We start from the raw sequence: 13657 nt of genomic DNA, 5'->3' as shown, positions 1-13657 counted from the left end.
CTTATCGACTTCAACTTCGGAATGGATCGATCATCCTAATTTCAAAACGTTTTTTTTTGCTCCAGGAAAGACCACCTTGGCAGAACAACCCATCCTGGTATGTAGCATTGAGGATTTATTGCTAAGGCAAAAATGAAAATACAGAAAGTCAACCACATTTTTCAATCGGACCAATCCAAGAACTACTTTAGTAGTAGATGTAAGATCGGGCCTAAAAAAAATCTGTCCCGACCCAGGCCCTTGGGTATTACAGCCCGACCCAACCCGAGCCCGACCAATTATGTTGATTTACAGGACTGAGCCCGAAGCAAACCCCTATTTCTTTTATCTTTGAGGACTCTGGAGCAAGAGAGGGAAATTATATATTATAGATTTATAATATATATACATTATAAGTTGAAGCCTGTCTTTTGTAACCAAACCTAAACAAAATTGTATGAACATTTAACTATTTATATATCTCGATCTGGAGAAGTTACATGACCTGACAATCCTCCATCATTGCCGTATCTTTTAAAGAGTTGACGGGAGCGAGAGAGAAAGAGTGAGAGAGTGAAAATAGCCCAATATCAGGTGGAAAATAGACATATACAGGAAATAGTGCTTAGAATTGACAATGCAAGTTTAGTACTGCACATGTTGTCCATACAGTAAAGAAAATCAGTCTTTGAACACCCTGCTATTTTGCTGTTTCTCCCACTTAGAAATCATGGAGGGATCTGGAATTTTCATCGTAGGTTCATGTCTACTGTGAGAGAGATAAACTAAAAAGAAAAATCCAGAAATCACAATGCATGATTTTTTTAACAATTTATTTGTGTGATAAAGCTGCAAATAAGTATTTGAACACTTGTGTATCATCTAGAATTCTGACCCTGAAAGACCCGTTAGTCCTCTCATTTGAAGTCCACCTGCACTCCATGTATGATCCTAAATCAGATACACCTTTTTGAGGTGGTTAGCTGCATAAAGATACCTGTCCACCCCATACAATCAGTAAGACTTGAACTTGTACCATGGCGAAGACCAAAGAGCTGTCCAAAGACACCAGAGACAAAATTGTACACCTCCACAAGGCTGACAAGGGCAACGGAGCAATTGCCAAGCATCTTGGTGAAAAAAGGTCTACTGTTGGAGCAATCATTAGAAAATGCATTGGGTAACAGTACACAAACAGAGTGAACATCAATAAAAGAGAACAACATGTTGACATTTGTCCGGAAAGCATGAAATTGAAAAACTGTTGATGATCAGAAGCTACACTTAAAATGTAAATTACTGTAACTTTAAACAGTGTCTGAAACTCATGACAAAAAGTTACCGGACACCAGGGCAGACCACTCTGAAAAGTTGCCTGCCCAGCCATAAAAATGCCTGCCCCATTTTTCACAACTTGAAACACAAAAAACCCATTGTTGCAAAGTATTAAGGATTGATAATCAGAATATATAACAGAACAACACTTTAAAATTAAGTTGATTATAAATCTACTTATAACATTCATTGCATGTATATGACATCGCCATCATTATGTACCTGTATTTAGTCATCTTCTTTCATGCAATCTTTGCGTTACGTCTTCTGCTCCAAGCCACGTGAACTCCTCTTTCCACCATGCTTTTATTGTACGTTCACGTTTTGTAGCGTCATCCATTTTGTTAGCTTCTTTTGAATCTTTCTTCTGGGGCTGAGGTTTTGGCTTGATTCCTAATCACTTCTCCTTTTTTCTTGTGTTCTCTGTACTTTGGAAAACAATATGCAAAAGCACGACCTTAGAACATTCGGGAAAGTCCGGAAGCAGGCTTCTGATTGGCTGCCGAGTATGCAAATTGCCAAACAAACAGAAATTTCCTAACCGAAGATTTTCGAAATCGGAATAAAGCAAACGTTTGATTTGAAAACAAAATCTTTCGTCCGGGCGGACGTTATTTCAGACACTGCTTTAAATTAACATTTCAACAAAAAGAGTGTACAGCAAAATTATTATTAGTATTATTGCATGTAGTAAATTGCATGCGCAAACTGGAACCAGCTGATGCTGGCGGTGAGCAGTCTCAAACGGTCTGTAGCCCCTGGGAATGCTCTTGACCTGGATTTTCCTCGGTATAGCCATTGCAAATAAAACTAGAAATTCCTTTCTTTTTTTTTATCTTAGCTTGTTCGTGGATCACTGCGTCATGGGATCGCTGGACACGTTGGACACTGCCGGGTAGGTTTTTTTTTTTTTTTTTCAATATTTGTTTGACCATATTTAGCCCACTCATGACTGTTTCTCCAGGAGACGAGCAAAGAGGCTCAACTGTCTGACGTTGCTGTTCAATGACGTGCGGCTGGAGAAGCAGGTAGTAAGGGTGGGAGGGTCGATCCAAATATCTATGCAATGAAAGGTACCTTAATTTCTGGACTATAAGACACACCTTCAAAAATAGTCCCTTGTGAAGTATTTTTTATATATAAGGCGCATATGATTAAAGCAGAGGATAAAACAACATATTTCATAAATATGAGAGAATCTGGTTTGAAAATGTAAATGAATCGATTTATTCATGAGTTGTTACCGTATGTAGAAGTATTTTATAATCATGTCATGAACCAGAACCGGATCAGGACCCAAACGCATGACGTTACTCACACAAGCCTTCAATTTTACGGAAAATGCGGAGTCATGGCGTGGAATGACAGGAAGCCAGAGACCGACGAGATTGATACCAATTGCCCAAGTTGATATCCGACAGATGGGGTCGATACCGGACAGGACGGGATAGACAGGATAGATAATGAAACAGGATATCGAAAATAAATAGGACAAACTAGACGGGAACGAAATCTGGAGAAAATAATAAACAGGACCAAAAAATACGGAAAGAAAACTAGAAACCGAAATTAAACAGGACAAAATAAGCGGGAACAATACCGGACAGGAAATACCAACAGGAACAGGACCGAGTCGAAACCCACGTCTTGCGGAGCAGAAGTTTGTTGACGGACTGACAACAGGGGACAGACAGGACTGGGTTCAAATAGTGACAGGGAGCCAATCAGAACCTGGGGCGGTTGGCGCCAAATGAGCGGGCAGAGGTGATTCCATCATTCATTTCCAAACAGTATATTTTGCTCTATAAAGGTGTTCTGAAAATTTGAGGGTTTTGGGTGCGGCTTATAGTCCGGAAAATACGGTATTGTTGTCTTGTTGACATCATTATACAGTATCTTTATTTTGGGATTTTATACCAATAAAGGGACACATGTGTAATTTTTATTGCCTCCTAGTAATACAGAAAATCTTCATTCAGAAAAAAAACATTGATTCGAATACAAGGCAAAAATACATGAACAATCTGTCAAGAACCGGAACAGGATCAGGACCCAAACGCGTGACGTTACTCACACAAGCCTTTTATTTTACGGGAGATAGGGAGTCGTACACATTAGGCAGCGGTCTGGCGTGAAAAGACAGGAACCCAGAGACCGACGGGATCTTTTCCAATTGCCCGAGTGGATATCGGACAGATGGGGTCGATACCGGACAGGACGGGACAGACAGGAATGATAATGAAACAGGATATCGAAATAAACAGCACAAACTAGACAAGAACGAAAACTGGAGAGAATAATTAACAGGACAAAAATAGACGGGAACGAAACTGGAAACTGATATTTAACAGGACAAAATAAACTGGAACAACGCCGGACAGGAAATACCAACAGGAAACCGGACCGAGTCAGAACCCACGTCTTGCGGGGCAGAGGTCCGTTGACGGACTGACAGAGGAAAAATGAGAGCACTGAGCTTAAAAAGACAGAAAGCCAATCTGTCAATGAGCCGCAGCTGGCGCCACACGGGCGGGCCAATTGGGCGCCATGGCAACCGTGACACAATCATACCTATGTTAGTTTTTACAAATACTTTTGAGAGGTTGAGAAATGTGTATTTCTTTTACCTAACAGGATCAATACTTAGTAGTCGCTGCCATGTTTGTCTGGCATCTTGCTGCTACGCTGTGCTCCTTTGCCACTGGTTTTCGGTCATATTCGACATTACAGTGCCATCCAGTGGTCAAATATTACACAATGTACCTACCATTAAAGGTTTTTACATGGTATTCTTTCTCCTATTTGCACTTTGGCTACATTTTCAAAATGTTGTGTTCATGGAAGGTATTGTAGTTGTCATGTCGACTTATATTTGTATTTTCGCTATATTGCTGCTTTTTTTTGGGGTTGGATTTCTTGACTTTTGATCAGAAACAGTTGTCATAGAAATATTTATCTACAGGTATATATTTGTTTATTTTTAATTGTTACAATTTGCATTGTAGTTTTTTAATAGTATTTAATGAGGATGTGATATTCAAGCATTAAGTATCATTAGCGGATCGATACCAAAAATCTCAGTATTGCCCAACCCTAGCATGTAGCGCCTCCTGTTGGACAAACAAATGGGATGATTTTTTTGGTTTCACTTATGGTTCCAGTTTCGCCTGTCCGAGGTGGAGGGCTTACATCAGTCCATGAGCTGCCTGGTTTTGGTCTTCGTTACCCTCTTCGCTGTTCAGATGCTGGTTTCAGACAAGTGAGTGGCACCAGTGTTTTTTTCTTTGTCATTTGCAGTGTTACTGAAAAGTGTTACTGAAAAGAAGTACTTTCATGAATTACCGTGACTAGTTACTTGATTTAAAAAGTAATTGCTTTACAGACTGGATTACTGACACCCTGAAGTAGCACGTTAGTCTGAGAGTAACTATCTAGTTACAAATTACCGTATATACTCCCTTCCATCCCCTAAAACTGCTTCAAATTGTCAAGACCAGAATGGAGACAGGACCCACTTGCGTTACGTTTCTCTCAGTTTTATTAGAAGAAAGGAAATGGTTGCTGGACACAGGAAGCAGGTCGCTCTGAACGCGGAAGTGGGACTTACGTGGCGGGCGATGGCGGGGTTGGGAACGAAAAAAACGGGTCAGTAGCCGGGACAGGAGAGCAAAAAAACACAGTCAGAATCAAAAAACGGATCGAAGCCGGGGAACAGACGGGAGCAAAAACAGGTGGGAGTCAGGGTCGAAAAAAGCTTGCCTGGAGTAAACCGAGGTTCGCAGACGGACTGACCACAGGTGACGGAAAGGAGTGGGTTCAAATAGGGACAGGGAGCCAATCAGAGTCCGAGGCAGTGGGCGCTAAAGGAGCGGGCACAGGTGCATCACATCGGTAATCATGACAAAAATAGCCACATAATAAAATAAATTCTTAAAAAACGTGTACACCAACCTGTGGAAGCGGTGAAAACGTCGTATTTCTTAGCTCTTGCAATTTTGAGAGCTTTCAGACGAACACTCCATATCCATTTTGTCCACGGGCTTCAAACCACTTGGAAATTTACCCCTTGTCATGATTACTGATGTGAATCACCTGTGCCAGCTCCTTTGGCGCCAACTGCCTCGGACTCTGATTGGCTCTCTGTCCCTATTTAAAACCACTCCTATCCGTCCCCTTTTGTCAGTCCGTCTGTGAACCTCAATTTACACCAGGCAAGCCTTTTTTGACCCTGGCTCCCACCTGTTTTTTGCTCCCGTCTGTCCCCCGGCTTCGACCCGTTTTTGATCCTGACCACGTCTACTCTCCTCTCCCGCCTTACGACTCGTTCCCGACCCCGACCACATTTTTGCTCTCCTGCCCCGGCTACTGACCCGTTTTTCTGCTCCCAACACCGCCATTGCTCGCCACGGAAATACCACTTCCGCGTTCAGAGCGACCTGCTTCCCGCGTCCAGCAATCACCAGATCGTGGGCACGACCCTTTCTCTTTCTTCTAATAAAACTTGTGAGAAACGCAACGCAAGTGGGTCCTGTCTTCGTTCTGGTCCTGACACCCCTCTATTTTTGAGTATTGTCCAAGACGTTTCCCATTCTCACAGCCATGGTGTATTGCTAAAATCATTCTACAAATAAAAAGACCAAAAATCAGCAGTCTTTCACCTTAAATTCTGTTCTCACGTTTGAGTTAGTTTCTTATTCCTGTATAAGCCACGCCCCCTTGCTCCAGGTGAATATAAGCTGACCCCCTGATTTCAGTATTTTATTATTATTATTATTATTATTATTTATTTCTGCTATATAAATGCAGACCATTTTCTTTCTCGGCCCATACAAACATGCTAAATTAGTAGACTAAGGTGTTCATTATTCCGTCCTGAGCGAAGGGGAACAGGTACCAACTAGATCAGGGGTGTCAAACTCATTTTAACCGAGGGGCCACACGATAGAACAAACATTCTGTCGGGGGCCGGACTAGTAGATTAAAGAGAAAGACAAAGAGAGATAAAGAAATAAGAGAAAGAGGGAGGGAAAAGAAAAGAGAGGGCGGGACAAAGAAAGAAAAACAGAGAGAGGGAGAGAGCGTGAGAAACAAAAGATAAAAAGTCATGAGAGAGGGGGTAAAGAAAGGGAGAGGGAGAAAGAAATCCAAAGAGAAATAGAAAGACAGAGGGAGAGAAAATAGAAAAGAAAGTACAAAGGGTACGGAGAGAGAAAGAGAAATGAGAGAAAAGGGAAAAAGAGATTAAAAGACACAGAGAGAGAAAGAGACAAAGAGCAACAAAGGAAGAGAGAAAGAGAAACACAGAGAGTGAAAGAGACAGAGACAGAGTGGGAGTAAAGGGGTGAGAGAGAGAGAGAGAGAGAGAGAAATACATAAATACAAGTACAGTGTCTTGGAGAGGAACCTGGCTTTGGCAACATCAAGTTGACATATTTCAACCTGCAGCTCGGTTTTCTCTTGCGCTTCTCTGAGTGTTGTCTCGGGGGCCGGATTCAATCCCTTAGTGGCCCTGATCTGGCCCGCGGGCCGCCTGTTTGACACCTGTAAACTAGATGGTGTTTACATTTGTGAACCGATTTTATGAAGTAGTGGAGTAACGTTTCATGTTTTAAGGAGGTTTGAGTTCACAGTACCAGTTACCGAGAAAAGTCAATGCGTTCAAGGAAGGAGTTACTCCCAACACTGGTCAATTGTCTCACAAGTGTGTTTGCCCCTACAGAAATTTTGAACTGGCTGTGTCGTACAGCGCCACCTTTCCTGTGCTGGTGCTTCTGTTGTCCATTGCATTCTGCGGCCACTTCCAGGTATGCTTATGTGGAGGACGGAGCATGCCGTATGTTGAAATCAATGGAGGAATAAATACCTACAGATACAGTGGCTTGCAAAACTATATGGCCCCCTTGAATTTTGTGACCTTTTGCCACATTTCAGACTTCGAACATAAAGATATAAAACTGTCATTTCTTGTGAAGCATCAACAATAAGTGGGACACAATCATGAAGTGGAACACACTGTACTGGATATTTTTAACATTTTTAACAAATGAAAAAAACGAAAAAGTGGGTGTGCAAAATGATTCAGCCCCGTTGAGTTAATACTTTGTAGCGCCACCTTTTGCCGCGATGACAGCTGCAAGTCGCGTGGGGTATGTCTCTATCAGTGATATTTTGGCCCATTCCTCCTTGCAAAACAGCTCCAGCTCAGTGAGGTTGGATGGAACAGCAGTTTTCAGTTCTTTCCACAGATTCTCAATTGGATTGAGGTCTATACTTTGACTTGGCAATTCTAACACTTTGATATTTTTTGGGGTTGACCATTCGATTGTAGCTTTTGCTTTATGTTTTGGATCATTGTCTTGTTGGAAGACAAATCTCCATCCCAGTCTCAGGTCTTTTGCGGACCCCATCAGGTTTTCTTCCCGAATGGTCTTGTATTTGGCTCCCCATCAATTTTAACCATCTTCCCTGTCCCTGCTGGCCCCAAACCATGATGCTGCCACCACCATGTTTGACTGTGGGTATGGTATGTTAAAGGTGATGAGCTGAGCTGTGCTGAAATGTGTCAGAACGTCACAAAGTTCAAGGGGGCCAAATAGTTTCGCAAGCCACTGTATATGCTATATAAATAAATTAACACGTAAATAAATCATGTCATACCTAAATACAAGGCATAAATGAAATCTATTCATTGTATTTTATCATTTTTTTGTATAATTTATTATCAGGGTTGGTACGGGTGCTTGAAAACCTTGCAAATGTTTGAATTATAACGTTGTGTTTTCAAGGTTTAACAAGTGCTGGAATTTTAGGTGAAGTGCTTGTAAATTTTTGAAGTTGTTGCCATGTTTCTCAACAAGTCCGCTTTGCATTGCCGTTGCATTCCTTCTCTCCTCGTGATTAACGGCAGCTGGCATAAGTTTGTATAGCATACATTGTTTACAATACGCATTAACTCATTTTGTTGGTATTTATTGATACATGTATTTCCACATATGGCGGTATCCTCTACATGCTTATCAAACTCTACAATTAAACATGTCCACTGACATTTCACCATTCCCTATTTATTCTTTTTGTTTTGTTCATTTTGAAGAAATGGAATTCCAAGATACCGGCCCGCATGCAGTGGATATCGGGACTGTCTCGCGGTGGTTCGGCCAGGGCGGCGCTACGGCTTTTTATCGTTTGCCTGAGTTTGCTCATCACGCTGCTGATGGCTATCCTCAACTTTGTAAGCCTTTATATATATATTTATTCTCAACCGCATCAAACTTTCTTATTCCACTTTCATTTCAAATAAAACGACTCGCCTCTTCCTTATACTTTACATCAACCATATTGAATGGATGCACGAGATGTTAAATGATAAAAACGTCAAAGTTTTTAGCGCGCTGGATATTTTTAATCAAAATGACTAAACTCTTTCTCTCTCTTTCTTTCACTGTTTATCACTCACTTTCTTTCTTCCTTTCTTCCACTTTTTCTTTTTTACTTATTTTCTTTCCTTCCTTTCTTTTTTTTTTCTTTCTTATTGTGTAAAACAGGGGTGTCAAACTCACTCTGGGGCCACACGATAGAACAAACCTTCTCGGGGGCCGGACTAGTAGAAAGAGAGGGAGAGAGAAAGAAATAAGAGAAAAAGTGGGAGAGAGAAAGAAATAAGAGAAAGAGAGGGGGAAAAGGTAGAGAGGGTGTGACAAAAAAAGAGAGAAAAAGACAAATATTGAGAGAAGGGAAAGAAAGAGACAGAAGGAACAAAATCCAAATAGAAATAAAGAAGAGAGAAGGAGAGAAAGAGAGAAGGAGAAAGCAAGAGATAAAAGAGAAAGAGAGAGCAAAATAAGGTAAAAAGACACAGAAGAACAAAAAAACAGAAAGAGAGAGAGTGAATGTGAGAGAGATAGAGAGTGAGAGAAAAAGGGAGGAAGAGAGAGAGATACAAGTACAGTGTTTGTGAGAGGCATCTGGCTTTGGCAACATCAAGTGGACATATTTCAACCTGCAGCTCATTTTTCTCTTGCGCTTCTCTGAATGTTTTCTCGCGGGTCGCGAGCCGCCTTTTTAACACCCCTGGTGTAAAACTTTTAGAGACGTTCGTTGTAATCAACTCATCCATTTTTGTTTGTCCTCAGATCTTCATCCCTGGAAACAACTGCACTGACATCAGTGAGAGGAGTGCAATGGAGGGTCTCAGACTTTACACTGTGCCTGTGAGTTATCTGGAACATATGTTGTATGCAGTGTTGGACGCGTTACTGAAAAATATAATAATTTGTTTCTTCATTTAAAATGTAACAAAGTTACAATCCTGACCATTAGTGTCAGCAATAAATAGAATCAACTAAATTGGCTGGGTCACGGCGACTTCTCCAACTGTCTTCGGGGAAATCGTGTAATTTTAGAGAATCGAAAGAGGACGAAACACTCCGAGAAAAACAACACGTCATCGCTGGTCGATGCTGTTGAACACAGGGTATAAAAAAGCTGATTGTCTCTTAGACGAATGAGAACGCTGTTTGAACGCTAACGAATGTTAATAAACGACGTCTCACTCTCCGTCAACTCTCTGCTTTCTTGTGTATATTTTGGGGCGAGGCCCATATACGGTCTGCTCCGAAACTTACTGTCTGGTAAATACAGTAATTGTCAAGAACCGGAACAGGAGGAGAACCCAGATGCATGAGGTTTCTCACACAAGCTTTTATTTTACGGGAAATGGGGCAGTCATGCACGTTAACCCAAACGCCAGTGATTCGCCAATCGTTGGTCGGTAGACGTAAGGCAGCAGTCTGGCGTGGAATGACAGGAAGCCAGAGGCCGACGAGATCGATACTAATTGCCTGAGCAGATATTGGACAGATGGGGTCGATACCGGACAGGACGGGACAGACATGATTGATATCAAAACTAGATATCCAAATTAAACAGGACAAACTAGACAGGAACGAAACTGATATTAAACAGGACAAAATAGACGGGAACAATACCGGACAGGAAACACAAGCAGGAAACTGGACAGAGTCAAAACCCACGTCTTGCGGGGCAGAGGTTCATTGACGGACTGACAAAAGGTGATTGAGAACACTGAGCTTAAACAGAAGGGAAGCCAATCTGTCAACAAGCCGCAGCTGGCGCCACACTGGCGGGGCCGGGCAGGGGACACCCTGAACTGGTTGCCGGCCAGTCACATAGCACACGGAGACAGAAACAGGATATTGAAAATAAACAGGACAAACCAGCGGAGGTGCTAACCACATGGTGTGTGTATGTGTCTTGGGGACACTGACGAATGTGACGGGAACGAAAACTGGAGAGAATAATAAACAGGACAAAAATAGACAGGAACGAAACTAGAAACCGATATTAAACAGTACGAAAATAAACTGGAACAATACCGGACAGGGAATACCAACAGGAAACAGGACAGAGTCAAAACCCACGACGTCTTGCGGGGCAGAGGTTCGTTGACTGACTGACAAAAGGTGATTGAGAGCACTGAGCTTAAATAGAAGGGAAGCCAATCTGTCAACCAGCCGCAGCTGGCGCCACACGGGCGGGGCCGGGCAGGGGACACCCTGAACTGGTTGCCAGCCAGTCACATAGCACACGGAGACAGAAACAGGATATTGAAAATAAACAGGACAAACCAGCGGAGGTGCTAACCACATGGTGTGTGTGTGTATGTGTCTTGGGGACACTGACGAATGTGACGGGAACGAAAACTGGAGAGAATAATAAACAGGACAAAAATAGACAGGAACGAAACTGGAGCTTGATATTAAACAGGACAAAATAGACGGGAACAATACCGGACCGGAAACACAAGCAGAAAAACCGGACAGAGTCAAAACCCACGTCTTGCGGGGCAGAGGTTCGTTGACTGACTGACAAAAGGTGATTGAGAGCACTGAGCTTAAATAGAAGGGAAGCCAATCTGTCTACCAGCCGCAGCTGGCGCCACACGGGCGGGGCCGGGCAGGGGACACCCTGAACTGGTTGCCAGCCAGTCACATAGCACACGGAGACAGAAACAGGATATTGAAAATAAACAGGACAAACCAGCGGAGGTGCTAACCACATGGTGTGTGTATGTGTCTTGGGGACACTGACGAATGTGACGGGAACGAAAACTGGAGAGAATAATAAACAGGACAAAAATAGACAGGAACGAAACTGGAGCTTGATATTAAACAGGACAAAATAGACGGGAACAATACCGGACAGGAAACACAAGCGGAAAAACCGGACAGAGTCAAAACCCACGTCTTGCGGGGCAGAGGTTCGTTGACTGACTGACAAAAGGTGATTGAGAGCACTGAGCTTAAATAGAAGGGAAGCCAATCTGTCAACCAGCCGCAGCTGGCGCCACACGGGCAGGGCCAATTGGGCGCCATGGCAACTGTGACAGTCATTGCGTTCCAGGAACAGGTTTCTTTGTAACGCGTTAGTCCCAACACAGATTAAACCCCTGTTGATGTTTCAGCAATTGTAAAACTGCTCTGAAACGTCTCTCTTTTCCATTCAGTACTACCTCTACTGCTGCCTGGTGGCCATGCTGGGAATCATCGTGTTTGTCAGGATCTGCTTGGCAGTGAAGGCCTTTCTCCTGACACTGGCCGTGGTGGTCTACCTGGCGCTCTTTTTGCACGTTTACGCCAATCGCTCGACCTGTCTTATCGGCCTGCTCTACAACAACAACACCACCAAGTGAGCGAGTGACTATTACCGTATTTTCCGCACTATAAGGCGCACCGGGTTATAGGGCGAACCCCCCAAAAATAGTTTTTGGTCCTATATTTTCCATACATAAGGCGCACCGGATTATAAGGCGCTACAATGGGAACGTCGACAAAACAGTCAGATAGTTCAGTCAAACTTATTACCTCCTTAACAGTGTGTGTACGATGTCACCAATCACATTTCCATTTTATTTTTTGCTGGCAACTGTGTGGACAGCAAAGTAAGCATTTCATTGTGCAGGGAAACGGGGTTCTTTACTGTGCATATGACAATAAACACTTTAAATTGAATTTAGTTTCAAAATAGACTCATCACAGAAACATCAAGATCGTTCTCAAACAAGAGTTGCATGAAGCATTTAGTAGTTAGCATCATTTTTTAGCATGTAGCCATTAGCATAACTCATTAATATGTAGCCGTTAGAATAATTTGTTAATATGTATCCATTAGCATGATTCCATTAGCATAATTTTTTAGCATGAAGCAGTTAGCATTTAGCTGTTAGCATCACTTTTTAGCATGTATCCGTTAGCATAACTCATTAACATATAGATAGATAGATAGATACTTTGTTCATCCCCGAAGGGAAATTCACATAGCTGTTAGCATAATTTGTAAACATGTAGCCGTTAGCATGTTACCATTAGCATAATTTTTTAGCATGAAGCAGTTAGTATTTAGCTGTTAGCATCACTCTTTAGCATGTAATCATTAGCATAACTCATTAGCATGTAACCGTTGGCATAATTTGTAAACATGTAGCATTTAGCATGTTACCAGTCGCATCCCTACGGGGATGAATAAAGTATCTATCTATCTATAATTTTTTAGCATGAAGCAGTTAGCATTTAGCGGTTCGCATCACTTTTTAGCATGTTCCATTAGCATAACTCATTGATATGTAGCCGTTAGAATAATTTGTAAACGTGTAGCCTTTAGCATGTTACCATTAGCATAATTTTTTAGCATGAAGCAGTTAGCATTTAGCCGTTGGCATTACTTTTTAGCATGTACCCATTAGCATAACTCATTAATATGTAGCCGTTGGCATAATTTGTAAACATGTAGCCGTTAGCATGTGACCAGTAGCATAATTTCTTAGTATGAAGGAGTTAGATTTGGCTGTTAGGATCACTTTTTAGCATGTACCCATTAGCATAACTCATTAGCATGTATCCGTTAGCATAATTTATAAACATGTATCCATTAGCATGTTACCATTAGCGTACATTTTTAGCATGAAGCAGTTAGCATTTAGCCGTTAGCATAACTCGTTAACATATAGCCGTTAGCATAATTTGTCAGCATGTAGCTGCTAGCATTATTTCTTTATATTTAATTGTTCACAAGTACCCATTAGCATAATTTGTAAGCAAGAAGCAGTTAGCATGTAGCCGTTAGCATAATCGATAGCATGAAGCACATGCATCTAGCAGTTAGCATGAAGCTATGACAATTAGACATGATCATACATTTTCAGCATGTAGCTGTTAGCATAAATTGTCAATATTTAACTGTTAGCATGGAGCCGTTAGCATAATTTGTTTGCAAGAAGCAGTCACTCTTGAAAAAAAGATTTCTATGTAGAACAAATATGTAAAGT

General features: G+C 41.9%; 1 protein-coding gene across 1 annotated transcript in view; it reads left to right on the top strand.

Annotated features, from left to right (window-relative positions):
- LOC148356254 (adenylate cyclase type 4) overlaps positions 1 to 13657 on the top strand; it is a 58550-nt gene that overhangs the window by 26361 nt on the left and 18532 nt on the right. Inside the window, exons 13-20 of the mRNA XM_088347390.1 lie at positions 66 to 97; positions 2156 to 2209; positions 2279 to 2342; positions 4476 to 4573; positions 7034 to 7118; positions 8408 to 8545; positions 9447 to 9524; positions 11840 to 12021. Coding sequence (XP_088203516.1) covers positions 66 to 97; positions 2156 to 2209; positions 2279 to 2342; positions 4476 to 4573; positions 7034 to 7118; positions 8408 to 8545; positions 9447 to 9524; positions 11840 to 12021 — 731 coding nt within the window. The remainder of the gene's footprint in view (positions 1 to 65; positions 98 to 2155; positions 2210 to 2278; positions 2343 to 4475; positions 4574 to 7033; positions 7119 to 8407; positions 8546 to 9446; positions 9525 to 11839; positions 12022 to 13657) is intronic.

The sequence above is a fragment of the Urocampus carinirostris genome, chromosome 11, assembly GCF_059441175.1.
Source record: "Urocampus carinirostris isolate Australia breed hairy pipefish chromosome 11, RoL_Ucar_1.0, whole genome shotgun sequence".
Classification (NCBI taxonomy): Eukaryota; Metazoa; Chordata; class Actinopteri; order Syngnathiformes; family Syngnathidae; genus Urocampus; species Urocampus carinirostris.
This window is presented reverse-complemented; position numbering and strand designations above follow the sequence as displayed.